General features: G+C 43.9%; 1 protein-coding gene across 1 annotated transcript in view; it reads right to left on the bottom strand.

The window, feature by feature from the left end:
- MAPK12 (mitogen-activated protein kinase 12) overlaps nucleotides 1–27,055 on the bottom strand; it is a 132,815-nt gene that overhangs the window by 87,730 nt on the left and 18,030 nt on the right. Inside the window, exon 2 of the mRNA XM_073652102.1 lies at nucleotides 6,733–6,862. Coding sequence (XP_073508203.1) covers nucleotides 6,733–6,862 — 130 coding nt within the window. The remainder of the gene's footprint in view (nucleotides 1–6,732; nucleotides 6,863–27,055) is intronic.

Raw genomic sequence — 27,055 nt, 5'->3', positions numbered from 1 at the left:
GCAAACAGTGTTTATTTGTCTGTATTTTAACCATTTACATATTAATTCAAAAGAAATTAAACATGCTACTATTTGTTTATTTTATGGCAAAGAAACAGTGAGCCAGCATAAGGCTATGTTCACACATGACATTTTTTGCAGCTTTTTTCTACGCAACGTATTTGGTGTGCAAAACACGCAGTTTTACAGTACAAGCATAGCCAATGAGATTTCTCAGCTTTTTTTTTCCCCCGCATGCATTTTGCACCCTGCCAAAATGACGCAGCATGATAATTGCTTCAGCATTTTAGCAGCGCTTTGTAACCTATTAAAATGAAGGGGTAAAAAGTGCAAGTAAAAATCCTGCAAAAACGCATGTATTGTATGCAGAATTTTTCCTGCCCCCACTCTAGTTTTTGGTGCAGAAAAAAAAAATGTAGCAATAAGCAATGTGTGAACATATCCCAACGCTTGCTGAAGAAAGAACAAAGTACCGTAAATGCATTAGCATTTTGGCTAAAAAAATAATCCAATTCCCAGGGAGTCATTGAGCGGTCCTCTTCTGGTGACATACTAGAATTTTTTTTTCTATGGTTTCTAAAACAGCTCAAAGATTTTACATTACAACCAGCAAATTTCATCAAGTTTTAATACCCATGCCCTATGAAGCCCTTACCAGAGGGATGCCATAAGGGTAATACATAAATTAGACACTTTAGTGTATGGCCAGCTTCTTGAAAGATAAAAGTCTGGAGATTTTTGGTGGCCAAAAGAGCACATGTAACCATTTTTTGCCGAACAGACAAGCAGGACACGCTGCTGACCAGGGCAGATGTAGAAAAGGTGATCGGTGTTGTACGAGTTTTCAGTTGTTCAAGATCAATGACAGATTTGCATCCTCGTTAATTATGCCAAGATGTGGCCACAGACCCAATTCATTACAAGAGGTTGCAGTAGGTAGACACCTTTAACAACAAATCAGCCAACTTATGTAGAATTTCCAAAATTAGATACTGTATTTTTAGCAAATGGTTTAATACAGTCTTCAACAACATTACAGAAGGGGTCGGCTCAAGGACTCAGGCAGTGTGCACATTTACGCTGGAGACTTTGCTTACAGCGCGGGTAGCAAATTTCAGCAAACCTGATTTACAATTACCAGTGATTATTTTCTTAAAGTTAAATGGTGAAATTAATAACAAAAAAGTTTAAATGCAATGTGTCCTATCCTATTTCTAAAGAGAAAGCACAACGGAAAGATGGAGGAAGGCAAGTGAGAACATAACTATCATGTTATTATACATTTAGGCTTTGTCCTACTCCCTACATTTCTTGCTATTAAAAAGAGAGGACGCCACATTGCATAGTAACATAGCTTGGAAACCTCACATATGAAAAAAGCTCAACAATTATCCTTGGATCTAAGGAGTAACATTTCTCCTTGTGGAGAGTAACAAGTCAAGCCTGGCATGTCAGAGTAAGGAAACTTATAAGCCATGCATGCTGCTCTGGGAAATTAATTATGCAAATTGTCTCTTCAGAGGGGAAGAGGACTAGAACTCTAGCACCACCTATTGGAAGCAGCAATATCTACATTGACTTGGGATTGCCACTTCCAATAGGTGGCACTAGAGTTCTAGTCCTCTTCCTCTCTGAAGGATAATGGTTATATTTGCAAATTCTCTTCAATGTTGTGAGTGGCAACAAGTCCCATGAGGCAGCAGCCAATTCTTTCCAGACTACTGGCAATTAAAATACACTACTGACATTTAGGTCACCCCTAAACTAGATATATTCCAGTTTATCATCATTCAATGTACTTTGATGAGCTTCCTTTGAATATTCACCCCAATATACCCCAAGCCAAAACTGAACACGATCCAGGTCTGGTCAAGCTAGGGATTACTAAAGTGGTTCCACAGGGCAATATATCCTGTGTCTGCATAGATAGCAAGACTTGTGCAAGTATGGTCTGAAAGAATCACTGTACACATTTATGCCACTTAGAATGAACTTTATCAGGTCATGTTAGGGGCTTTATTCTAGGGGGGGGGGACACACTAATTTAGACTGTTTGCTGTTATGAAAGGAGTAACACTGAAAGAAACAATGAGTGCAATGTCATATCTGCCCAAGGTCAAAGCTAACCAGTAATAAGGACACAGACGCAAACAAGTGTCAGCACTAGTACTGTCAGACTTGCCTACTTGTACCATGTGTGCTCTAGTAGTGTCATTGATGCCATAACAGCCCATATGACAAATAAGATTCTTTAAAAAAAAAAAAAAGGGTGGGGGGGTTGTCCACTACTTGGACAACCCCTTCTGAATCCCTGTTTGCCCTTCGCAAAATCATAACTTATATTCCCCTCCAATGCCTACACTGGCTCTCACGGGACTTGTGACATTATGTCACGAGATCCCTGCAACCAATCAGTGTTCACTTCCTCTGGATGTCTTGATTTGTCCGAAGGATGGGAGAGTGAAGCCAGTGCTGACTGGCCACAGGGATCTTGTGACATAAGCCCAGGGACAGCCAGCTTCGACACCGCCGGAATGACGCTGACACCTGAGATCAGTTTACGGGCTCATACTCGTATGCCAGGAAAACGGACGAGTCCGATAAAAAAAGTCGGATTGTACTTGGACCAATGTTATTTTATGAGGTACATCTCATCTGCGATTTTTTTCTCAGCTGAAATCAGACTAAAAAAAATAATGTGGGGTCCCCCTATATTAACAGCCAGCAAAGGCTAGGTAGACAATTGGGGGCTGATACTAATAGCCTAGGAAGGGGCCATGAATATTGACCCCCTCCCAGACTACAAACACCAGCCCTCAGCCGCCTCAGAAATGGGGCATCCTATGGATGCGCCACTTCTGGCACTTGGCCTCCGCTCTGCCCATTGCCCTATGGTGGTGGCAAGTGGGGTTATAGGGTTGGGGTTGATGTCAGCTTATAATGCCAGCTGACATCAAGCCCAGGTTAGTAATGGAGAGGCATCTATAAGACACCCCCATTACTAACCCCATAGTGAAAGTGAAAAGTGAACAAAAAACACCCACACCCAGAACAAAATAATTTGAAATAAATACACTGACTCCTTTAATAGTTCTTAATTAAAGCCTACTTACCATTACTCCCATTCCTTTGAATCCCATGTCGCCTGTAATAAAAATAAAATAAACCAACCTCATCCTCACCTTTCCGACGTGAAGAACATAATCCATTTGTCCCGCGACGGGTCCAGCTCTGCTACACCTAGATGGCATAGTAGCATAGTAGCTGGATGAGACTATCCAACCTGCCATCCTGCAGACACTGAGGAGCACATGCTTGCGCACCTCAGTGACTCGCAGCGCTGTCATCAAGTTGAGCGGGGTTCATGTCATATGAACTCTGTTCACCTGACTGACATCAGCACGAGTATGGGGAAAGTTCTCACAATGACTGCAAATGACATCAGCGCATGCGCAGTGAGAACTTTCCCATTATATATTATAATTAATATATTATAATTTATACACTTACTAAATATATATCTTTTTCTATATATTTATCTCTCTCTGACTGTGTGTCTCTATCTCTATTATATATTTATATATATGTAGTGAAGAATATTTCCATAGAAAACTATGTGTAAATGACCTAGACAATTCCCCTATGTAAAATCCCATGTTAAAATCGCATTGCAATCGAATGTCATACAAATGCTAGGTGAGAAAATCGCATGACAGTCATGCATTTTTTTCGATCCAGATATAGGAACGTTTTGTTTTTTTCCTCACATATGGGTATGAGCCCTAAGAGTTATTATTTTACTGGGGGTGGAGACAGGGATTTAGAAGGAGTTGTCCAAGTAGTTGACAACCTCTTTAAAAGGGAATCAGTCAGCAGGATTTCATCCCTCAAACTGTTTGTATGAGCACTTTCAAAGACAAGTCCAGTAATATGTTTACATGTCCAGTCTATTCCTCTGTTACTGAGAAATCGGCATCCAAAGACACACTGATTGAGGCTCACAATCTAGATTCCCTATGAGGACAGCGATGACCATGTCTGTAAAGCGCTGTGAATATGATGGTGCAAAATAATATTATTATTATTATTATGCGAATGAGGCTGTCAGTAAGGCAAGAGGAGCTAGCGCTGGGCAGAATAGAGCTGGAGTGACAGGCTTCAGATCTACGAATAGATCTTCAGCCTCATTCCATTTAAGAGCCGTATCCAAAACTAAGGTAGCATAAAACATTAAAATAAAAGCCCAGTAGAGGTTAACAAGTCCTTTACATTTCTCTCTTATGGAAGGGTAACATTATCTTCCCAAATTAAAATATAGCTTGGATACAAAAAGGTAGAAGTATGCAATAGCCCTTCTCTAAAGAGCACGACTACCATACGTAAAAGGAGAAGAAAAAAAAAAACAGTAAATCACTGTCACGAAACGGCATATAAAATAATAGCGTTGAGAAATCAGGTTCTTTGTGCTGTATTCTATTTCAAGGTTACAGGATGCTACAGAACGATACTTTTATGATGTCTGACATGGTGTCAGTGTCTCCATGGTGACAGGATGGAGAAATATTGAAACTTTTTCTCGCTTTTTTTTTTTTTTTTTAAACAGAAAAGAAAAATCCTTCAACTGAGTAATAAAGATCCAAGGTCTTTAATTATTGTTGCAATGTCTGTGCGGAAAATAATCATTTGAAAGAACTAATCGTTCCCAGTAAACATACAATTTTCAATAAAGCATATATCTACCTTTGTTACAAGATTAATCTACATAAAAGCTGCAGATTAGCATTCTGGGAATCTTTACACTAGTCTCTGTACCGTAATAACAGATTATATGCTGTCGGCGAGCCTTGCTTTATTAACACCAATTTTCGTTCTTGAGGTTTCGAGTTTTGCTCTCCTTCTTCCAAGAGTTATAACTTTTTAATTCTCCAGTCGACACAACAGTATGAGGGCTTCTTTATGCAGGATAATTTGTAGTTTTAAATGACAATTGTTTTACCATATAATGTACTGGAAAACTTGGGAAAAAAATTCTGAGTGTGGAGAAATCATGGAAAAACAGCAATTCTGACGTGCCTTTTTGGGTTATGTATTCCCTTACTCTTTTTTTACCGCACAGAATTCATTGGCAAAAATGACCTGCCAACATTATTTTCAGGTCAGTATAATTAAGGAGATTTAAAAAAAAAAAAAAAAAAAACACGGAAAAATTGTATATAAAATAGATTTCTAGCGCCATTTTTTGAGAGTAATCACTTTATTAACTGGGAGTCAATTGAACTGTGTGAGGGCTTTTGTTTTTGCGGGACAAGCTGAGATTTTTTAATGATATAATTTTGGGGTACATAGGTTTTGCATTTTTGTGAGGGTGCAGCAACCGGAGAAAATTGCGCTTTTATTTCAGTTTTTGTTATTTTGACGTTTAACATGGATTAATTTAATATTTTGACAGATCAGACTTCTGGACACTACAATACAGAAAATATTTATCTTTTAAATATCTATTTTTAATGGGGAGGTGGCCTATGGCTGAGCTTCATAGAAGTACTGACATAACAGACGGTGCCTTCAGTTGCAGCCCTTTGGCATCTGGGATCATGTTGCGTGCTAGTGGTAGAGACATGTGCATTTGGACCGGCGTCACCTTCTCACTAGACGCCTTAAATGCCGATGTCAGTAAGGAGTTACCAGCAGCAATTGGTCTCGTCTCCACTGGCAACTGTTAGAAGTTGCAGCACAGGGGTTAATAGAGAGATCTCCACAACAAGTAGGGTCTGAGGGTCTATTAATCAGGACAATTATGGCATCATAAATTTAGTAGAATACGTTTTTAAATAAAACACAATTCACATTTTATCACCTAGTCAGTGATTATAAAAAAAGCCAGCCCAAACTATGTAGAATACAAATGCCATCAAAATTCTAAATAACATCATCCAACCAGGGCTACTACAGCTTTCTAAAGCTAAACTCAATTTTCTCCCTTTTCACGGTGATTTGATTGCAGGGTCTTAAATGCAAGACCACATGCAGTGGTTGGCCACATGACCAAAACTCAACCCACTACATCGACCATTTTTCTGCCAGGGGGGAGCCGAGCAGTTTCAGCTGCAGTGTGTGGCTGCATTAGAGTTGAGCAAAAAGATATGCAAGGCCCTGGATCCAGCAGCCACATCGGTAGCACACTGCCGCCAATCCAGAGCACTGCGAACCTCCTACTTGGAACATCCCTGGAACCTCTTCTGATTAGTAAGCCATCACATCGTCATTATGTTGCGGCTCGATACAAGCATGACGTCTGGGCGGCATCCTAATCAGCACATATGTCCGGGATGTCACTCACTAGCGGGAGAGTCACAGTGCTCTGGGGTCTGGTGGCCACAGACTACAGAGGTGGCCTCTGGACCAGGGTTCTAGAAATTTTTAGCTCAATTCCAAATCGCAACCTATAAGAAAGTCAACATGTCTCCAGTTTGGAATATTAAGTGTCCAGCCAGCTTAAATAAAAAGGCTTTTTTAAGCTCATAAATCAAACATGCATACACTAAAACACAGTGTTCATAAACAGGGAATTAAATAGCGAGAAGTCTTTGATCACATGTCAGTGCTAATGCTACCATTAAAGACTACCAGGCAGAAAATGTCTATGTTCCTATTAAAAGCTGCTGTAGCGGTGGTGGCACGCTTGTTGTCAGTGTATAATTTTGCATGACACACAACTAATTAGATACTTACATTCTCATGCTGCATGTGCTTCAGAAGCCTCAGCTCCCTGTATGCTCGTTTTGCAAAAAGTTCAGACTGAAAGGGACGGTACAACTTCTTGATGGCCACTTTTGTTCCAGATCTATTGTCAATAGATGAGCTGTAACATAAAAACGTGCAATTACAAATGAGATTACGTAACCAAAGCAAGCAGTCATTTCTGTACAAGTATATATTAGCATAGTATAATCACAATCGTGCACTTAGCAAATGGTTTAAAATTAGCCATCATCTTAACCCTTATAGGACTGAAGGTCATTGATGCCTCGATGCGCAGGCCAAATTACTGCTTACTATGGTATTCATAATACACTTTGGAGACTATTACTAAGAGAACTGTTAATGACTTGTACAGCCATTGTTAACAGAATTCATTATTAAAAGAACTAGTAGACCAACAGCAGAGAAATCAACAGCATAAAGGACCATTTACGCTGCAAGATTATGGTGAACAAACATTACTGCAAACAGGATGCCGATCATCCGATGAAAGAGCAAAACGCTGTTGTGAACAATGGCAGCCTCTGAACAATCTATTACAGAGCATTCAGTCTGCCTATATAGCCAGGCTTCGATGAGCAGCAGGGCCGGCGATAGTGGGAGGCAAACTAGACATTTGCCTGGAACTCCCACTACCCCAGGGGCCCGAGGCAGTAGCGTGCCGCTAACAGCGGTACACCACCCAGTCGCTATGGGGCCCGAGAGCGAGAAGGCTCAGGTGCCAGATGCCGATACAGTTAAAACTTAAAAGCAATGATGGAGGAGAGAGTGTCAGGTGACGCTCTCTCTCCCATCATTCCCCCTCTGTCTTGACGCAGGCGGCGCGACGTCACTTCATCTCGCGTCACATTGTGCTGAGCAGTGGAGCTGCTAAGTAGACGCGCTGCAGAGATCGGAGCAGCGGGAGAATGGGGAGAGGTGAGTACTGAATTTTTATTTTTAAATCAGCGAGTACGTGTAGGGCCATAATACAGGAGGACTATGGGGGTGTGCATTATACTGTGTGGATGACTATGGGGGTGTGTGTCATACTGTGTGGATGACTATGGGGTGTGCATTATACTAGGTGGATAACTATGGAGTGTGCATTATACTAGGTGGATGACTATGGGGTGTGCATTATACTAGGTGGATAACTATGGAGTGTGCATTATACTAGGTGGATGACTATGGGGTGTGCATTATACTATGTCATCCTGGGTGACTATGGGGTGTGCATTATACTATATGGAGGACTATGGGGTGTAATATACTAAACAAGCAAAAGGCTGCCTATTCATCGAGTGATTTATTTTTGTTCCGGCATAAGCAATCCATTATTCTCAGCAGCACATCGCCCAGTGACAACTGCAGATGTGCTGCTGAGAACATAATATTGTATGGGGACAGATTGAGCTACTAGTGATTGTTCTGTGCCCATCATTCTTCCTCAGCCAATGTAAAGAGGCTGGGAAACAAGCGAACGACTTCAATATTGTCGATCACACTCGTTTAACGACCTGAACTCAGCTCATGTAAATACAACCGAAAAGTTTCTGTGTGATGGTACAATATGTTAGCATTTGGGGCCCCACTTTAAACTTTTTCCCAGGGCCCCACCTGGTCTAAAACCGGCCCTGATCAGCAGAAAAGTTGCTAATTGGAAATCATTTAATGCCACATATGGTCTACGGTAAACAAACCATTAGTGTCCCTACTGGAATTAGGGTCTTGTACCCAACATTATGATGTCCTCAGATAGGGCAGCAAAAACCTGGTGGCAGATTCCTTTTAGTGGTTCTGCATACTAACTACTTTTACCTTTTTTTTTTTATTTATTTTAATACGAGGTTTAAAAAAAAAAAAAAAAGTTTTGAGAAAAAAATAAAATCAGAAAATAGTCTAAAATGTGAGTGAAAATTTTAGTTTTTTTCTAAAACTTTATCATATGTAACATTATAAATACTTATACTAAAATATGCTTCTGATAGCAGCGTCCGCAGATTACTGTATAGATATAGTTTTTATTATAGAATGTAGAAATTATCTAATAAATTATTCAAGTGCATTTTGCATTACATATTTTATGGCCCTCCAGCATCTTTGGAACTGAACAGTGGTACTAAAATATTAGAAAATTGTCAAGGAGGAAAACAGACACCTAAAGGTATACAATAATGTATTAGGGAAATTAGTTTGCTTTAAAATTATTATTGGAATGTGGAACAGCAAATTACATAAAAATATATATTTTTGGCACACTGGTGTATGACTGGTACTTTAGTTGTATATGCAACATATTATTTGTTACATCAGAATAAAAAAAAAAAAAAAAAAAAAAAAAAAAAAAATCAAGAAATATAGAAAGCTCATAGGCAATTTATAAAGAACTAGATGGTGGCCCGATTCTAACGCATCGGGTATTCTAGAATATGTATGCGGCCGACCGAGCGCGACCAATCAGCAGAGCGGTGTTTAAATTTGGCGCCAATATCGCTGATTGGTCACTGCCGGTGGCTGCGACCAATCACCGAACAGTGTTAGTGAGGAACGGGGAGCGGCGCTGCCTGTGCGAGTACTTCCGCTGTGAGCAGCCGGGAGATGACCGGCTAGCGCCGGTCATCTCCCGGCTGCATCGCCGCTGACCTCCGTGCGGCAGATGAGCCGCTAACGGCCGCCATCTTGTTCTGAAATCCCGCATCGCTGATTGTCCGTGGCAGGACCAATCAGCGACGCGGGATTTCCTGGACGGACAGACGGGATAAGCCGATTATATAGTAGATATAACATTAAGGGATTTCATACTTAATCACTCCCCTCCTCCCCCTCTGAAACGCTATAGTATATAAAAATTGAGTATATGAAATTGGAACTGCATTACTGCTGTAGAAAACATTAAATAATGAAGGTACTTGGCCAATTCATGTGAGCTTAATAGCCAGAAACAAGACATACCTCTTTGTTGGGACCCTAAACCTAACATGATGCCTCTCCCGGGCTAAAAGCATACAATCATATGGGCAGGTAGGATCAAACTGTATTTAAAGGGAACCTGTCACATCCTACCTACTATGTAAACTGTCCCCATAGAGTTGTTAATGACGCAATGTGCATCACTAACACGCTTTTTTCATTAAAATTGGTGGTAATATGATATAAGTATATAAAATGCTATAGACTAATACCTGCTTGTTTCAGTCCTAGGGGTGTGATCCCAGTAGTCAGTCATGGGTGACTCCGCATCAGTCAGGGCTGGCACCGCCCACGCATTTGAATTTTGCTCCCGGCGAGCACTGATGTAAGTGAGACGCTTGCGCAGTTTTACAAGGCCAGCCGCGGCTCCCTGCGCTTGCACAGTGAGGCTGTGTAGTTCCCAGCTTCACTGTGCATGTGCTGTGACGAGCCGCTCGTCACAGTGCACATGTGCAGTGAAGCTGGGAATTTTACTGCGCATAAGCGGGGAGTCGCTCGTCACAGCGCATGCGCCGTGATATGCAGGGATCCCGAGCATGCGTTGTGACATATGGGGAGCTCGAGCATGCGTCGTGACGTGCGTGGAGCCCGAGCATGTGCCGTGAATCACGGATCCCCGTGCGTGCGCAGTGAAGTTCCCAGCTTCACTGTGTTCGGCCGGAGCAGCTCGTCACAGCACATGCGCAGTGAAGCAGGAAACTACACAGCCTCGCCGCGCACGTGCAAGGAGCCGCGGCTGGCCATGTAAAACTGCGCAAGTGTCCCACTTACAATACAGACCAAAAGTTTGGACACACCTTCTCATTTAAAGATTTTTCTATATTTTCATGTCTTTGAAAATTGTACACACACACTGAAGGCATCAAAACTATGAATTAACACATGTGGAATTATATACTTAACAAAAAAGTGTGAAACAACTGAAAATTGGTCTTATGTTCTAGGTTCTTCAAAGTAGCCACCTTTTGCTTTGATGACTGCTTTGCACACTCTTGGCATTCTCTTGATGAGCTTCAAGAGGTAGTCACCGGAAATGGTCTTCCAACAATCTTGAAGGAGTTCCCAGAGATGCTTAGCACTTGTTGGCCCTTTTGCCTTCACTATGCGGTCAAGCTCACCCCAAACCATCTCGATTGGGTTCAGGTCTGGTGACTGTGGAGGCCAGGTCATCTGGCGTAGCACCCCATCACTCTCCTTCTTGGTCAAATAGCCCTTACACAGCCTGGAGGTGTGTTTGGGGTTATTGTCCTGTTGAAAAATAAATGATGGTCCAACTAAACGCAAACCGGATGGAATAGCATGCTGCTGCAAGATGCTGTGGTGGCCATGCTGGTTCAGTATGCCTTCAATTTTGAATAAATCCCTAATAGTGTCACCAGCAAAGCACCCCCACACCATCACACCTCCTCCTCCATGCTTCACGGTGGGAACCAGGCATGTAGAGTCCATCCGTTCACTTTTTCTGCGTCGCACAAAGACACGGTGGTTGGAACCAAAGATCTCAAATTTGGACTCATCAGACCAAAGCACAGATTTCCACTGGTCTAATGTCCATTCCTTGTGTTCTTTAGCCCAAACAAGTCTTTGCTGCTTGTTTCCTGTCTTTAGCAGTGGTTTCCTAGCAGCTATTTTACCATGAAGGCCTGGTGCACAAAGTCTCCTCTTAACAGTTGTTGAAGAGATGTGTCTGCTGCTAGAACTCTGTGTGGCATTGACCTGGTCTCTAATCTGAGCTGCTGTTAACCTGCGATTTCTGAGGCTGGTGACTCGGATAAACTTATCCTCAGAAGCAGAGGTGACTCTTGGTCTTCCTTTCCTGGGGCGGTCCTCATGTGAGCCAGTTTCTTTGTAGCGCTTGATGGTTTTTGCAACTGCACTTGGGGACACATTCAAAGTTTGCCCAATTTTTCCGACTGACTGACCTTCATTTCTTTAAGTAATGATGGCCACTCATTTTTCTTTACTTAGAATTTATATTATGGCAAGAAAAAAACAGCTAACAGTCTATTCAGTAGGACTATCAGCTGTGTATCCACCAGACTTCTGCACAACACGACTGATGGTCCCAACCCCATTTATAAGGCAAGAAATCCCACTTATTAAACCTGACAGGGCACACCTGTGAAGTGAAAACCATTTCTGGTGACTACCACTTGAAGCTCATCAAGAGAATGCCAAGAGTGTGCAAAGCAGTCATCAAAGCAAAAGGTGGCTACTTTGAAGAACCTAGAATATAAGACATATTTTCAGTTGTTTCACACTTTTTGTTAAGTATATAATTCCACATGTGTTAATTCATAGTTTTGATGCCTTCAGTGTGAATGTACAATTTTCAAAGTCATAAAAATACAGAAAAATCTTTAAATGAGAAGGTGTGTCGAAACTTTTGGTCTGTACTGTACATCAGCGCTAGCCAGTAGCACATTTCAAATGCGTGGGCGGCGCCAGCAGTGACTGAATACGAGGATCACATCCCTATGACTAGAAGAGCAGGTAGGATATAAGTATATAAAATGTTATTTACTCATTATATTACCACCAATTTTAATGAAAAAAAGCGTGTTAGTGATGCACATTGCATCACTAACAACACAATGGAGGCAGTGTAGATAGTAGATAAGACATTATAGGTTCCTTTTAAAGACGCCTTAGGATGATGGGAGGAGTGCTCAATCAGAAGGAGTGAACTACAATTACCAAAATACTAACCAGCACTTCCAAGCAGAAAAAAAACACAAGTGTGAACAGGTGCAAGCTAAGATAGCCACTAAGAAATTAAAGCAGCACTCTGAAACGCTATAGTATGTAAACATTGAATATATTAAATTGGAACTGCATTACTGCTGTAGAAAACATGTTAAAAATAAATGTTCTTTTAACTCGGGGGATGCATCATGGTAAGTTTAGGGTCCCAACAAAGAGGTATGCCTTGTCGCTGGCTATTGGGCTCACATGAATTGGCCAATTTGAGCACCGAGTAACTTCATTATTTGACATGTTTTCTACAGCAGTAATGCAGTTCCAATTTCATATATTCCACTCTATATCGAGTGGCTCTCTTATCTTACACCTGTTCATACTTGTCTTTTTCTGTTTGGAAATGCTGGTCAGTTTTTGATAACTATAATATAGCTGTCATAGTCTCTGTGTGGGGTGCAGTGCAAATAGGTTACCACCACACTATTCACCATTACTGTACTGACAGAATGGATCTTGCCTTAAAGAAGTTGTCCACTACTTTTCTGAATTGCCCCAATGTGTTTAACATGTGGCCATAAGAAATTTTGTAAATACCTTTTAGTTGTATGTATTGCCTGTGAGCGGCGCTTCCGTCTTTTTCTTCCGCTGATGTCTCGCCTCACTTGACGTGACATCAGTGACGGGGTCCCCACGGTGGATGCTGGGCTGTGGGCGAGGTTACCCTGTGAGTCACACCCTGCATGCACAGCGCACTTTCCCAATGAATGAGAAGAGGGAAAGCGCGCGGTGGATACTGGGTGTGACATGCGGGGTAACCCCGCCCACAGCCCAGGAGCCACCGCGGAACGCAGAAGTAAGTCACCCGCGGCTGCAGCCGGAACTTGACGTGACATGAGAAGATGTCAGAGCCAGCTGCAGCCGGGGGTCATGTGATGCCTGTGAGCGGCCAGTGATAGCGCCGCTCACGGGCAATACATACAACTAAAGGTATTTACAAAAAAAAAAATTATGGCCACATGCTAAATACATTGGGGCAATTCAAAAAAGTAGCAGACAACTCCTTTAAGTTACATAGAGATAAATTTGGTTTGGGGTTGAAAAGATAACTTCAGAGTGTGCTGTTCGAGCCTCCACACATCCTCAGATTCCAGTGGGAGCATTAAACCTTTGCTGAGGAGCAAAAGCTATGCATATGGGTTTTTGTACAGTTGACCTTTATTTTTCGGACTCATTTTGTAGAGTAAATCAACATATATTCAGTCATCTATCTCTTCTATTTGAAGTCTCTGAGTTACATGAGCCCGCTTTTGCCTATTGTAGGTGCCTTTGTAGTAACTGTCCAAATACAGTAACTGCCATTTCTAAATTAAAGACCCTATAACTTCCTAGACAATATTTCCAGTAGTCCATAACTATGGAGGATGAGCTGAAAGCTATTGTATGGCCTTTACTGGTTATCTAGAATGTATACAATTTAATGTCATATCTAGTGCTTCTGGAAAAAAATAAAACTGAAAGTAATGAACTGGAGTATAAGTTGTTATACATGCAACATGTAGGAGCATGTTCACACTGGCCATTAAACAGACAAAACTAAAAGAAACAAAATGAACAGTACCCTGCCATAAGTAAAAATCAATAGTGCATGTAAAATAACATAGGGTACTTAGTAAGTACTGTTTTTGATAAAAAAAAAAAAACGTAAAAGCCATCCCACCAACGAAAAAGTGTACCCAGTCAGGCCGGTCCTAACCACTAGTATTAAAACCTTACCAGGTGTCAAACATGACCTCAATGTGAATAAGGGCAAAGCAGGACTGGGGCCCGACTAGGGACACCCAGTAATGGGAAGCTATATAAACGTAATGCTCACCTCAAAGAAAAGGAGGCCATAAGTATTGATCACGTCACCAATTTTCTAAGTTAATTAGTGATTAGCGAGCATGCTCATTGCTCAAGATTTATGAGCATGCTCGGGCGAGCACCTATCATCTTTAGTGTGCTCGGGCGTTACGTTTTGCTCGCTCCCTGAACATGATTTGCGACTGTTTGACAGCTTTAATACATGTGAGGAATGCCTGTTTTTCCAGCAATCCTCACATGTATTAAAGCTGTCAAACAGTCGCAAATCATGTTCACGGAGCGACGAAAACTTAATGCCCAAGCACGCTGAAGATAATAGGTGCTCGCCCGAGCATACTCGTAAATCTTGAGCAATGAGCATGCTCGATCACTAAAGTTAACTTATTTCCAAAGGTGCTATTGACATGAAATTCTCACCAGATTTCGGTAACAATCCATCCAATCCCTACAGGCAAAGAAATTAAACCACAGATGTCCATAAATTAAGTTACCGTATATACTCGAGTATAAGCCGGCCCGAATATAAGCCGAGGCCCCTAATTTTACCACAAAAAAACCTGGGAAAACTTATTGACTCGAGTATAAGCCTAGGGAGGGAAATGCAGCAGGTACTGGTAAATTTCCCCATCCTGGTATGCATGGCACCCGGCTGTTGTCATGGTGACCCGATGTCGTCATGACAACATCCGGGTCACCATGAGGTAAGAAGTAACTTCTCCCTGTGCAGCGCTGACAGGCTGCATAGCATAGGAAGCTGCTGCTCTCTATGCTATACAGCCGATCAGACTGCAAAAAGTGAAAGTCCTAAAGTGGGACAAAGTTTAAGGCTGTGTGCCCACGGTGCGTTTTTAATGCGTTTTTGCAGCTGCGGAAACGCATTAAAAACGCATGGTAGAAGGGCAGCAATGTTCCCCAATGATAATCCGCATGTGCTGTGCACATGCTGCGGAAATTTCCGCTGCGGATTATCATTGCGGAAAAAAAACCAGCACTACCAATTATTTTGCGGAAGTGCTGCGTCTTCGCCGCCATGGACTTGCATTAGAACGCATGGATTACACATCACTGTATATGTAGATGCGTAATCCAAGCGTTCTAATGTGCGGATGGTACCCGGGTGTAGATGAGAGGAGAGTCTCCTCCACACCCAGGTACCATTAAAAAATCTGTAAAAAAAAGAATAAAATAAAAAATAAAAGTATACTTACCTTCTGTCGGCCCACGCCGCGCTCCTCCTTGCTTCCCGGCACTTTGCAGTGAATTGAAGGACCTGCGCTGACGGGTCACGCGACGCTGACGTCGGCAGGTCTTTCAATTCACTGTTGCCGGCAAGGGAGAACGGAGTGAGCGGAACACTGGGGGCCATCGGAGGGTAAGTATATATTTATTTTTTTATTTTTACCACTCTCTCGGGTCACACTATATAAATCCATGCTGTTTGCATGGATTTATATAGTGTGACCTAGTTGTCACAAGCACTTTCCAAGTGATGCTAATCGCTTGGAAAGCGCTTGTCAATCCACATGCGGAAATGTCAGTGGGTAAACGCTCCATTTCCACATGTCCCTGGCAGGAAAATGCATGTACAATCCGCATGAGTTTTTTTCTGCCAGGGAGATGCAGAAACGTTCAGGAAAAAATCCTGAGCATTTCTGCATCGTGGGCACATAGCCTAAGAGTAAAGAAAGTGCCAGAAAGTGGAGAAAAAAAAAAAAAAAGAGTAAATATATATATATATATATATATATATATATATATATATATATATATATATATATATATATATATATATATATATATATATATATATATATATATATATATATATATATATATATATATACACACACATACAGTACAGACCAAAAGTTTGGACACCTTCTCATTTAAAGATTTTTCTGTATTTTCATGACTTTGAAAATTGTACATTCACACTGAAGGCATCAAAACTATGAATTAACACATGTGGAATTATATACTTAACAAAAAAGTGTGAAACAACTGAAAATATGTCTTATATTCTAGGTTCTTCAAAGTAGTCACCTTTTGCTTTGATGACTGCTTTGCACACTCTTGGCATTCTCTTGATGAGCTTCAAGAGGTAGTCACCGGAAATGGTCTTCCAACAATCTTGAAGGAGTTCCCAGAGATGCTTAGCACTTGTTGGCCCTTTTGCCTTCACTCTGCGGTCCAGCTAACCCCAAATCATCTCGATTGGGTTCAGGTCTGGTGACTGTGGAGACCAGGTCATCTGGCGTATCACCCCATCACTCTCCTTCTTGGTCAAATAGCCGTTACACAGCCTGGAGGTTTTTTTGGGGTCATTGTCCTGTTGAAAAATAAATGATGGTCCAACTAAACGCAAACCGGATGGAATAGCATGCCGCTGCAAGATGCTGTGGAAGCCATGCTGGTTCAGTATGCCTTCAATTTTGAATAAATCCCCAAGAGTGTCACCAGCAAAGCACCCACACACCATCACACCTCCTCCTCCATGCTTCATGGTGGGAACCAGGCATGTAGAGTCCATCCGTACACCTTTTCTGCGTCGCACAAAGACACGGTGGTTGGAACCAAAGATCTCAAATTTGGACTCATCAGACCAAAGCACAGATTTCCACTGGTCTAATGTCCATTCCTTGTGTTCTTTAGCCCAAACAAGTCTCTTCTGATTGTTGCCTGTCCTTAGCAGTGGTTTCCTAGCAGCTATTTTACCATGAAGGCCTGCTGCACAAAGTCTCCTCTTAACAGTTGTTGTAGAGATGTGTCTGCTGTTAGAACTCTGTGTGGCATTGACCTGGTCTCTAATCTGAGCTTCTGTTAACCTGCGATTTCTGAGGCTGGTGACTCGGATAAACTTATCCTCAGAAGCAGAGGTGACTCTTGGTCTTCCTTTCCTGGGGCGGTCCTCATGTGAGCCAGTTTCTTTGTAGTGCTTGATGGTTTTTGCAACTGCACTTGAGGACACATTCAAAGTTTGCCCAATTTTTCGCACTGACTGACCTTCATTTCTTAAAGTAATGATGGCCACTCATTTTTCTTTACTTAGAATTTGTATTATGGCAAGAAAAAAGCAGCTAACAGTCTATTCAGTAGGACTATGTAGCGTCGGCGTCCCTGCCTCCTGCTAGGCAGGGACGCCGTTCCCCTCACCTCTCCGCTCCGTGCCCGGCGTCCTCCTCCCGCTCTGCTGGCAGCGCGTGCTGCTTCGCGGTCACTGTGCTTAGGGCGCGCACGCGCGTGCTCCCTCTCTCTTAAAGGGGCCGCGCGCGCCGTCCTAAGGAGTCCCCGGCCAATGGCCGGAGGATCTCACCATATATAAGGCACCTCCTCCAAAATGGAGGTGCCCGAGCAATGTTGTTGCAAAGCCTTTCAACTCTGCTTCAGCCCTCAGGTCCCGTTGCCAGCTTGTTTTCCAGTGCTGTCTACCTGCTTGCAATCCTGCGGTCCGACAGTCTGCCTACCAGCATCTGCCAGTCGGTCTATGGATCAGTCCGCCCGCGGACCAGGAAGCATCTGCCAGATACCTGCCTGATACCTGCCTGCCAGCCTGTCCAGAGACTCTTACCCGCTCACCTGGGAGCGCTCACCTGCTAGCCTACCTGGAGGCTTAGCCGTCACTTGCTGTGACCACCTGCCTGTCCAGAGACTCTTACCCTGCTGTCACTTGCCGTGACCACCTGCCTGTCTAGAGACTCTTATCCTGCTGTCTCTTGCCGTGACCCCCCGCCTGTCAAGAGACTGTCCTCGTCACTTGCCGTGACCTCCTGCCCTTCTACCCAGAGACTGTCCCTGTCACTTGACGTGACTGCCTGCACGCTTTCCCTGGGAGCCACCCGCTTCCTTACAAGGACTGCCCCTTTGTATAGTAGCTCAGAGGTTCCACCTCCCAGACCCGTTACAGACTATCAGCTGTGTATCCACCAGACTTCTGCACAACACAACTGATGGTCCCAACCCCATTTATAAGGCAAGAAATTCCACTTATTAAACCTGACAGGGCACACCTGTGAAGTGAAAACCATTTCCGGTGACTACCTCTTGAAGCTCATCAAGAGAATGCCAAGAGTGTGCAAAGCAGTCATCAAAGCAAAAGATGGCAACTTTGAAGAACCTAGAATATAAGATATATTTTCAGTTGTTTCACACTTTTTTGTTAAGTATATAATTCCACATGTGTTAATTCATAGTTTTGATGCCTTCAGTGTGAATGTACAATTTTCATAGTCATGAAAATACAGAAAAATCTTTAAATGAGAAAGTGTGTCCAAACTTTTGGTCTGTACTGGTATATATATAAAAAAAATGAAAAACAATCCCCAAAAAATAAAAATATATTGTACCCATAATATTTATTTATTATAAAAAAAAAAAAAAAAAAATCAATAAAAATACACATTTGGTATCGCCGTGTCCGGAACGACCTGACCTATAAAACTGTCCCACTAGTTCACCCCTTTAGTGAACACTGTAAAAAATAAAAATAAAAAACAAAGCAAAAAACAAATGCTTTATCATCATACCGTCAAACAAAAAATGGAATAACACGCAATCAAAAAGTCGAATGTAAATAAAAACGTCATCTTATCCCGCAAAAAACAAGCCGCCATACAGCTCCATCATGCGAAAAATAAAAAGTTATAGCTCTCAGAATAAAGCAATACAAAAAAGTATTTTTTTTATAAAATAGTTTTTCATTGTGTAAAAGCGCCAAAACATTTAAAAAAAAAGTGGTACCGCTGTAAAAGTATTGACTCTAAGAATAACGCTGCCTTATCAATTTTACCACACGCAGAACGGCATAAAAAAAAACAAACAAGAAAACAATTCCTGAATTGTTCGTTTTTGTTTATTCTGCCTCCCAAAAATTGGAATAGAAAGCGATAAAAAAAAGTCACGTGCCCAAAAATGGTACCAATAAAAAAGTCAACTTGTCCCGCAAAAAACAAGCTGTCACATGACTGTCGGCCGAAATATGGAAAGATTATAGTTATAGCTCTCAAAATATGGCGATGCAAAATCTAGTTTTTAAAGAAAAAAAAATGATGATGATGATGATGATATGGCAATCAGTGTTGTTGAGCGCATGTGCTCGCTACTTGAGTTTGCATCGGGGGTTCGGGTATGCACCGAGTATAGCGGGTGCTCAAGTGACATGCTAGAGTCTCCGTCCCATATGCTTCGTGGCCAAAAAAAAGTTGCATGGATTGCCTGCCATGCACGAGCGATCACAGTATGTTTTTTTTTGGGTGTCTAATAACCGTGAAACATGCGGGGCGGGGACTCGAGCATGTCACTTGAGCACCTGTGATTAGTGTTGAGCATTCCGATACTGAAATATCGGGTATCGGCCGATATTCACTGTATCGGAATTCCGATACTTAATTCCGATACTTTTATAATATCGAATACCGGAATCGGAAGTTCCCATAATGCCTGCGCTCTGCAGTGTCTCTGAAGGATGACAAGCTGGATGGCAGCGCTCAGCTGCGATCCAGCTTGTCATCAGAATGCCATCCCAGCGTGGGAGAATTCTCCTGATTGTTTAAAAGCCGGCGCGCGGTAAAAAGCCGCCGGCTTTTAAACAATCACGCAGCCCCATACTGCTTCCCCGCAGCCTCCCACCCCGATCCTCCGCTCCCCTCGCCACCTCCCATCCCGATCGTAAATTAGGACCGGGCGGGGAGCGCAGCACCAAGGAGCGAAGGACCCGGGCGGGGAAGCCGGCAGTGAAAAGACTTCACCGCCGGCTTTCCCGTTCTGTGCTGCGCTTTCCCGCCGGTTATTTCAAATGAACAGCTGAGGTATCAGGTGATGCCGATCAGCTGTTCATTTGAAGTAGCCGCGGTGCCCTCAGAGGGTTCATGTGAGTTCATGCTTGACTGCATGAACTCACATCAACTTTCCCACGGCCGCACAGGTCAGCCTCACCTCCCAGACCCGTCATGATTAGTGTGTGCGGGGTGTGTGTGTGCGGGGTGTGTGTGTGTGCGGGGTGTGTGTGCGGGGTGTGTGTGTGCGGGGTGTGTGTGTGTGCGGGGTGTGTGTGTGTGCGGGGTGTGTGTGCGGGGTGTGTGTGTGTGCGGGGTGTGTGTGCGGGGTGTGTGTGTGTGCGGGTGTGCGCGGTGTCTGTGCGGGGTGTGTGTGTGCGGGTGTGTGTGCGGGTGTGTGTGCGGGTGTGTGTGCGGGCAGACATAGGCCGATGTGACACTACTACTCCCATCGGCCTATGTCTGTCCCCCGTCCACTCCTGCCAGCAGGATCAGCTCGATGGGAGCAGTAGTTCCCATCAGCCTGATCCTGCTATTTAAATTGCCCTACTGTGTCCCCAATAAATGTTAGATACATGTCATTGGTGGCCAGTGGTTACCTAAAAGAAATTAGTTCATACATTACCTGTCCCCGCCGATCGCCACCTAAAATAAAGTAAAAAATAAAAAACTACACCTATACTCACCAAGACACCTAATTCCCCGAAGCCATCGATCTCCTGTAATAAAATATAAAATAATAAACCACAACCTTATCCTTACCCCTCCGTAGTAGTCCACGAGTGTCCCACGAAGATCTCCAGTTCAGAGCAGCCACATAGAATGTGACCGCTCTGAACCGCTGCCGCCGCTAGAATGACGGGGCCGTAAGGGTTCACCGGAGTTCAGGCAGCGCTGCTCCGGTTAGCTCCTTTACGGCACTGCTGTATCGTGAGAAATTCCCACGGTACAGCACTGCCGTAAAGGAGGTCTCCGGAGCTGCGCTGCCTGAATGCACTCCGGTGACCTCAGTCAGGGGCTCCCGCTGCCGGGAGCGGACGTGTTCCCGGCAGCGTGAGCTTACAGCAGCCATGCACAGCTGTCACCATCTCCAGATGTGACAGCTGTGCATGGGAGATCAGCGCAGGAACGTGGACAGGTAACTATTTTTTTTTTAGTAAACTAAGAATTAAATAAAATGGTGTTTTATTTCAAATAAATTATTTTTTTCTGGGTGTAGTGTGTTTTTTCTTTTTAACACTTTGTAGGTTAGTAATGGGGGTGTCATATAGACGGCCATCATTACTAACCTGGGCTTCATGGCAGCTGGCGCTGACATGAACCCCACCACTATTACCCCCTGCCACCGCACCAGGGCAGCGTGGAAGAGCGAGGCTAAGTGCCAGAATTGGCGCATCCTATGGATGCGCCATTTCTGGGGCGGCTGACGGCTGGTGTTTCTAGCCTGGGAGGGGGCCAATATTCATGGCACCCTTCCTGAGCTATTAATATCAGCCCCCAGCTGTCTGCCTAGCCTTTGCTAGCTATTAAAATAGAGGGGACCCCACGTCATTTTTTTTTGGGGGGTCCCCCATTTTAATAGCTAGTAAAGGCTAGGTATTCAGCTGGGGGCTGATATTAGTAGCCTGGGAAGCTCCGTGGGTTTTACCCCCTTCCCAGGCTTCAAACATCTGCCCCAGCCGTCTGCTTAACCTCCGCTAGAGACTAAAATTATGGGGGATCCCACGCCATTTTTTTTTTAAATAAATCCTTTATTTTAACACTAAATGACATTTGAGGAGTTAATAAAGATGCAGTCCCTAAATTATTATTTATTTTTTAATAAATTTTTCCCAAAACTTTTGACGTGGGCTTCGCCATATTTTTGTATGCCAGCCAGGTACAGCATCCAGCTTCTATGAACGCGCCATTTTCCGGGGCGGCCGCGGACTGCAATTTTCAGCGGGGGGGGGGAGGGCAAAAAGCTTGGGCCTCCCTGCGCTGCAGATTCCATCCCCCAGCTGCCTAGTTGTACCTGGCTGGACACAAAAATAGGGAGAAGCTCCACGTTTTTTTTTTTTTAATTATTTCATGAAATTCATGGAATAATTAAGAAAAAAAGGGCTTCCCTATATTGTTGTGTCCGGCTAGGTACAAATAGGCAGCTGGTGGTTGGGGGCAGCCCGTTCCTGCCTGCTGTACCTGGCTGGACACAAATATAGTGTGAAGCCCCACGTCAATTTTTTTTTAATTATTTCAGGAAATTCATGAAATAATTAAAAAAAAATTATGTGGGGCTTCGCCCTATAATTGTGTCCAGCCAGGTACAGCAGGCAGGAACGGGCTGCCCCCAACCACCAGCTGCCTATTTGTACCTAGCCGGACACAACAATATAGGGAAGCCCTTTTTTTCTTAATTATTCCATGAATTTCATGAAATAATTAAAAAAAAAAATGTGTGGCGCTTCGCCCTATTTTTGTGTCCAGCCAGGTACAACTAGGCAGCTGGGGGCTGGAATCTGCAGCGCAGGGAGACCCAAGCTTTCTGGGTCCCACCCGCTGCAAATTGCAGTCCGCAGCCGCCCCGGAAAATGGCGCGTTCATAGAAGCGCCATCTTCTGGCGCTGTACCCAACTCATCCAGGGCCCTGGTGCGGTGGCTCACTGGGTAATAAAGGGGTTAAGGCCAGCTTGGCATTATCAGCTGGCCCTAAGCCCTAAATTCATGGGGTCACGCCAATATTAGACATGACCGCCATGAATTTCTAGTAAAGTATTTAAAAAAAACACAAACACCCAGAAAAAAGTCCTTTAATTGAAATAAAGACACAATTCTTTATTGTTCTAAATTAAACCATACTTACCGCCACACCCATTCCAGCTGAAGCCAACGATCTCCTGCAATAAAAGTAAAATAATAAAGCAACCTCATCCTTACCTTTCCATGGTTCCCAGGACAGCTTCAGCTCTGCTACATCGAGATGACAGGCTGGACCGCAGCAGAACGCTGCCATCCAGCCTGTCATCCCGCGGACACTGAGAAGCGCAGGCATGCTTGCGCTCCTCAGTGTCTTTCTGTGACGTCATCCAGATGAGCCGAGGTCATGTCCAATGAACTCAGCTCACCTCATGCACGTCACTGACAGCGTGGGAAAATTCTCCTGCACTCAGCGCTTCAGCGTGAGAATTCTCCCACGCTGTCAGTGACGTGCATGAGGTGCGCCGAGTTCATGGGACATGACCTCACCTCATGCACGTCACTGACAGCGTGGGAAAATTCTCACGCTGAAGCGCTGAGTGCAGGAGAATTCTCCCACGCTGTCAGTGACGTACATGAGGTGAGCCGAGTTCATTGTCGGCTCATCTGGATGCCGTCACAGCCAGACACTGAGGAGTGGAAGTATGCCTGCGCTTCTCAGTGTCTGCGGGATGACAGGCTGGATGGCAGCGTTCTGCTGCGGTCCAGCCTGTCATCTCGATGTAGCAGAGCTGGAGCCGTCGTGGGAGCCATGGAAAGGTAAGGATGAGGTTGCTTTATTATTTTTCTTTTATTGCAGGAGATCGTTGGCTTCAGCTGGAATGGGCGTGATGGTAAGTATGGTTTAATTTAGAACAATAAAGAATTGTGTGTTTATTTCAATTAAAGGACTTTTTTCTGGGTGTTTGTGTTTTTTTTAAATACTTTACTAGAAATTCATGGTGGTCATGTCTAATATTGGCGTGACCCCATGAATTTCGGGCTTAGGGCCAGCTGATAATGCCAAGCTGGCCTTAACCCCTTTATTACCCAGTGAGCCACCGCATCAGGGCCCTGGATGAGTTGGGTACAGCGCCAGAAGATGGCGCTTCTATGAACGCGCCATTTTCCGGGGCGGCTGCGGACTGCAATTTGCAGCGGGTGGGGCCCAGAAAGCTTGGGCCTCCCTGCGCTGCAGATTCCAGCCCCCAGCTGCCTAGTTGTACCTGGCTGGACACAAAAATAGGGCGAAGCTCCACGTTTTTTTTTTTTTAAATTCATGAAATTCATGGAATAATTCAGAAAAAAAGGGCTTCCCTATATTGTTGTGTCCGGCTAGGTACAAATAGGCTGCTGGTGGTTGGGGGCAGCCCGTTCCTGCCTGCTGTACCTGACTGGACACAAATATAGGGCGAAGCCCCACATCAATTTTTTTAAATTATTTCATGAATTTCCTGAAATGATTTAAAAAAAATTGACGTGGGGCTTCGCACTATATTTGTGTCCAGCCAGGTACAGCAGGCAGGAACGGGCTGCCCCCAACCACCAGCTGCCTATTTGTACCTGGTTGGACACAACAATATAGGGAAGCCCTTTTTTTCTTAATTATTTCATGAATTTCATGAAATAATTAAAAAAAAAAAATACGTGAAGCTTCTCCCTATTTTTGTGTCCAGCCAGGTACAACTAGGCAGCTGGGGGATGGAATCCGCAGCGCAGGGAGGCCCAAGCTTTCTGCCCCCCCCCTCCCCCCGCTGAAAATTGCAGTGCGCAGCCACCCCGGAAAATGGCGCGTTCATAGAAGCTGGATGCTGTACCTGGCTGGCATACAAAAATATGGCGAAGCCCACGTCAAAAGTTTTGGGAAAAATTAATTAAAAAATAAATAATAATTTAGGGACTGCATCTTTATTAACTCCTCAAATGTCATTTAGTGTTAAAATAAAGGACTTATTTTAAAAAAAATTGACGTGGGGCTTCGCCCTATATTTGTGTCCAGCCAGGTACAGCAGGCAGGAACAGGCTGCCCCCAACCACCAGCTGCCTATTTGTACCTGGCCGGACACAACAATATAGGGAAGCCCTTTTTTAAAAAAATTATTTCATGAAATAATTAAAAAAAAATTGACGTGGGGCTTCGCACTATATTTGTGTCCAGCCAGGTACAGCAGGCAGGAATGGGCTGCCCCCAACCACCAGCTGCCTATTTGTACCTGGTTGGACACAACAATATAGGGAAGCCCTTTTTTTCTTAATTATTCCATGAATTTCATGAAATAATTTAAAAAAAAAATGCGTGGGGCTTCGCCCTATTTTTGTGCCCAGCCAGGTACAACTAGGCAGCTGGGGGCTGGAATCCGCAGCGCAGGGAGACCCAAGCTTTCTGGGCCACCCCCGCTGCAAATTGCAGTCCGCAGCCGCCCCAGAAAATGGCGCGTTCATAGAAGCGCCATCTTCTGGCGCTGTACCCAACTCATCCAGGGCCCTGGTGCGGTGGCTCACTGGGTAATAAAGGGGTTAAGGCCAGCTTGGCATTATCAGCTGGCCCTAAGCCCAAAATTCATGGGGTCACGCCAATATTAGACATGACCACCATGAATTTCTAGTAAAGTATTTAAAAAAACACAACACCCAGAAAAAAGTCCTTTAATTGAAATAAACACACAATTCTTTATTGTTCTAAATTAAACCATACTTACCATCACGCCCATTCCAGCTGAAGCCAACGATCTCCTGCAATAAAAGTAAAATAATAAAGCAACCTCATCCTTACCTTTCCATGGCTCCCACGACAGCTTCAGCTCTGCTACATCGAGATGACAGGCTGGACCGCAGCAGAACGCTGCCATCCATCCTGTCATCCCGCAGACACTGAGAAGCGCAGGCATACTTCCACTCCTCAGTGTCTGGCTGTGACGGCATCCAGATGAGCCGAGGTCATGTCCAATGAACTCCGCTCACTTCATGTACGTCACTGACAGCGTGGGAAAATTCTCCTGCACTCAGCACTTCAGCGTGAGAATTTTCCCACGCTGTCAGTGACGTGCATGAGGTGAGCTGAGTTCATTGGACATGACCTCACCTCATGTATGTCACTGACAGCGTGGGAGAATTCTCACGCTGAAGCGCTGAGTGCAGGAGAATTTTCCCACGCTGTCAGTGACGTGCATGAGGTGAGCTGAGTTCATTGGACATGAACTCGGCTCATCTGGATGACGTCACAGAGAGACACTGAGGAGCGCAAGCATGCCTGCGCTTCTCAGTGTCTGCGGGATGACAGGCTGGATGGCAGCTTTCTGCTGCGGTCCAGCCTGTCATCTCGATGTAGCAGAGCTGGAGCTGTCCTGGGAACCATCGAAAGGTAAGGATGAGGTTGCTTTATTATTTTTCTTTTATTGCAGGAGATCGTTGGCTTCAGCTGGAATGGGCGTGATGGTAAGTATGGTTTAATTTAGAACAATAAAGAATTGTGTCTTTATTTCAATTAAAGGACTTTACTCTGGGTGTTTGTGTTTTCTTTCAACTTTGACTATGGGGTTAGTAATGGGGGTGTCTTATAGACGCCTCTCCATTACTAACCTGGGCTTGATGTCAGCTGGCATTATAAGCTGACATCAACCCCAACCCTATTACCCCCTGCCACCGCACCAGGGCAGCGTGGAAGAGCGAGGCTAAGTGCCAGAATTGGCGCATCCTATGGATGCGCCATTTCTGGGGCGGCTGACGGCTGGTGTTTCTAGCCTGGGAGGGGGCCAATATTCATGGCACCCTTCCTGGGCTATTAATATCAGCCCCCAGCTGTCTGCCTAGCCTGTGCTAGCTATTAAATTAGGGGGGACCCCACGTCATTTTTTTGGGGGGGTCCCCCATTTTAATAGCTAGTAAAGGCTAGGTATTCAGCTGGGGGCTGATATTAGTAGCCTGGGAAGCTCCGTGGGTATTACCCCCTTCCCAGGCTTCAAACATTTGCCCCAGCTGTCTGCTTAACCTCCGCTAGAGCCTAAAATTAAGGGGAACCCCACGCCAATTTTTTTTTAAATAAATCCTTTATTTTAACACTAAATGACAAGTACAGTAATCAACACTGTCACTGTACTTCATATATATGTGACTGACATGTTTCTATCTATCTAATCTATGTGTGATTCTCTATTCCTTCTATTCTAAATTGTCGGGTACAGATGCTGAATTGCCGGCCGGCTTTCTTAAAGAGACGGTGCATGAAAACACTATTATTTTTTTAAATAAATCCTTTACACTAAATGACAAGTTCTGTAAGCAACACTGTCACT

This window comes from Phyllobates terribilis, unplaced genomic scaffold, assembly GCF_046119375.1.
Source record: "Phyllobates terribilis strain yellow unplaced genomic scaffold, ASM4611937v1 Scaffold_11__3_contigs__length_659146591, whole genome shotgun sequence".
NCBI classification, from domain to species: domain Eukaryota; kingdom Metazoa; phylum Chordata; class Amphibia; order Anura; family Dendrobatidae; genus Phyllobates; species Phyllobates terribilis.
The sequence above is the reverse complement of the archived record's forward strand: the minus strand, read 5'-3'. Positions and strand labels throughout refer to the sequence as shown.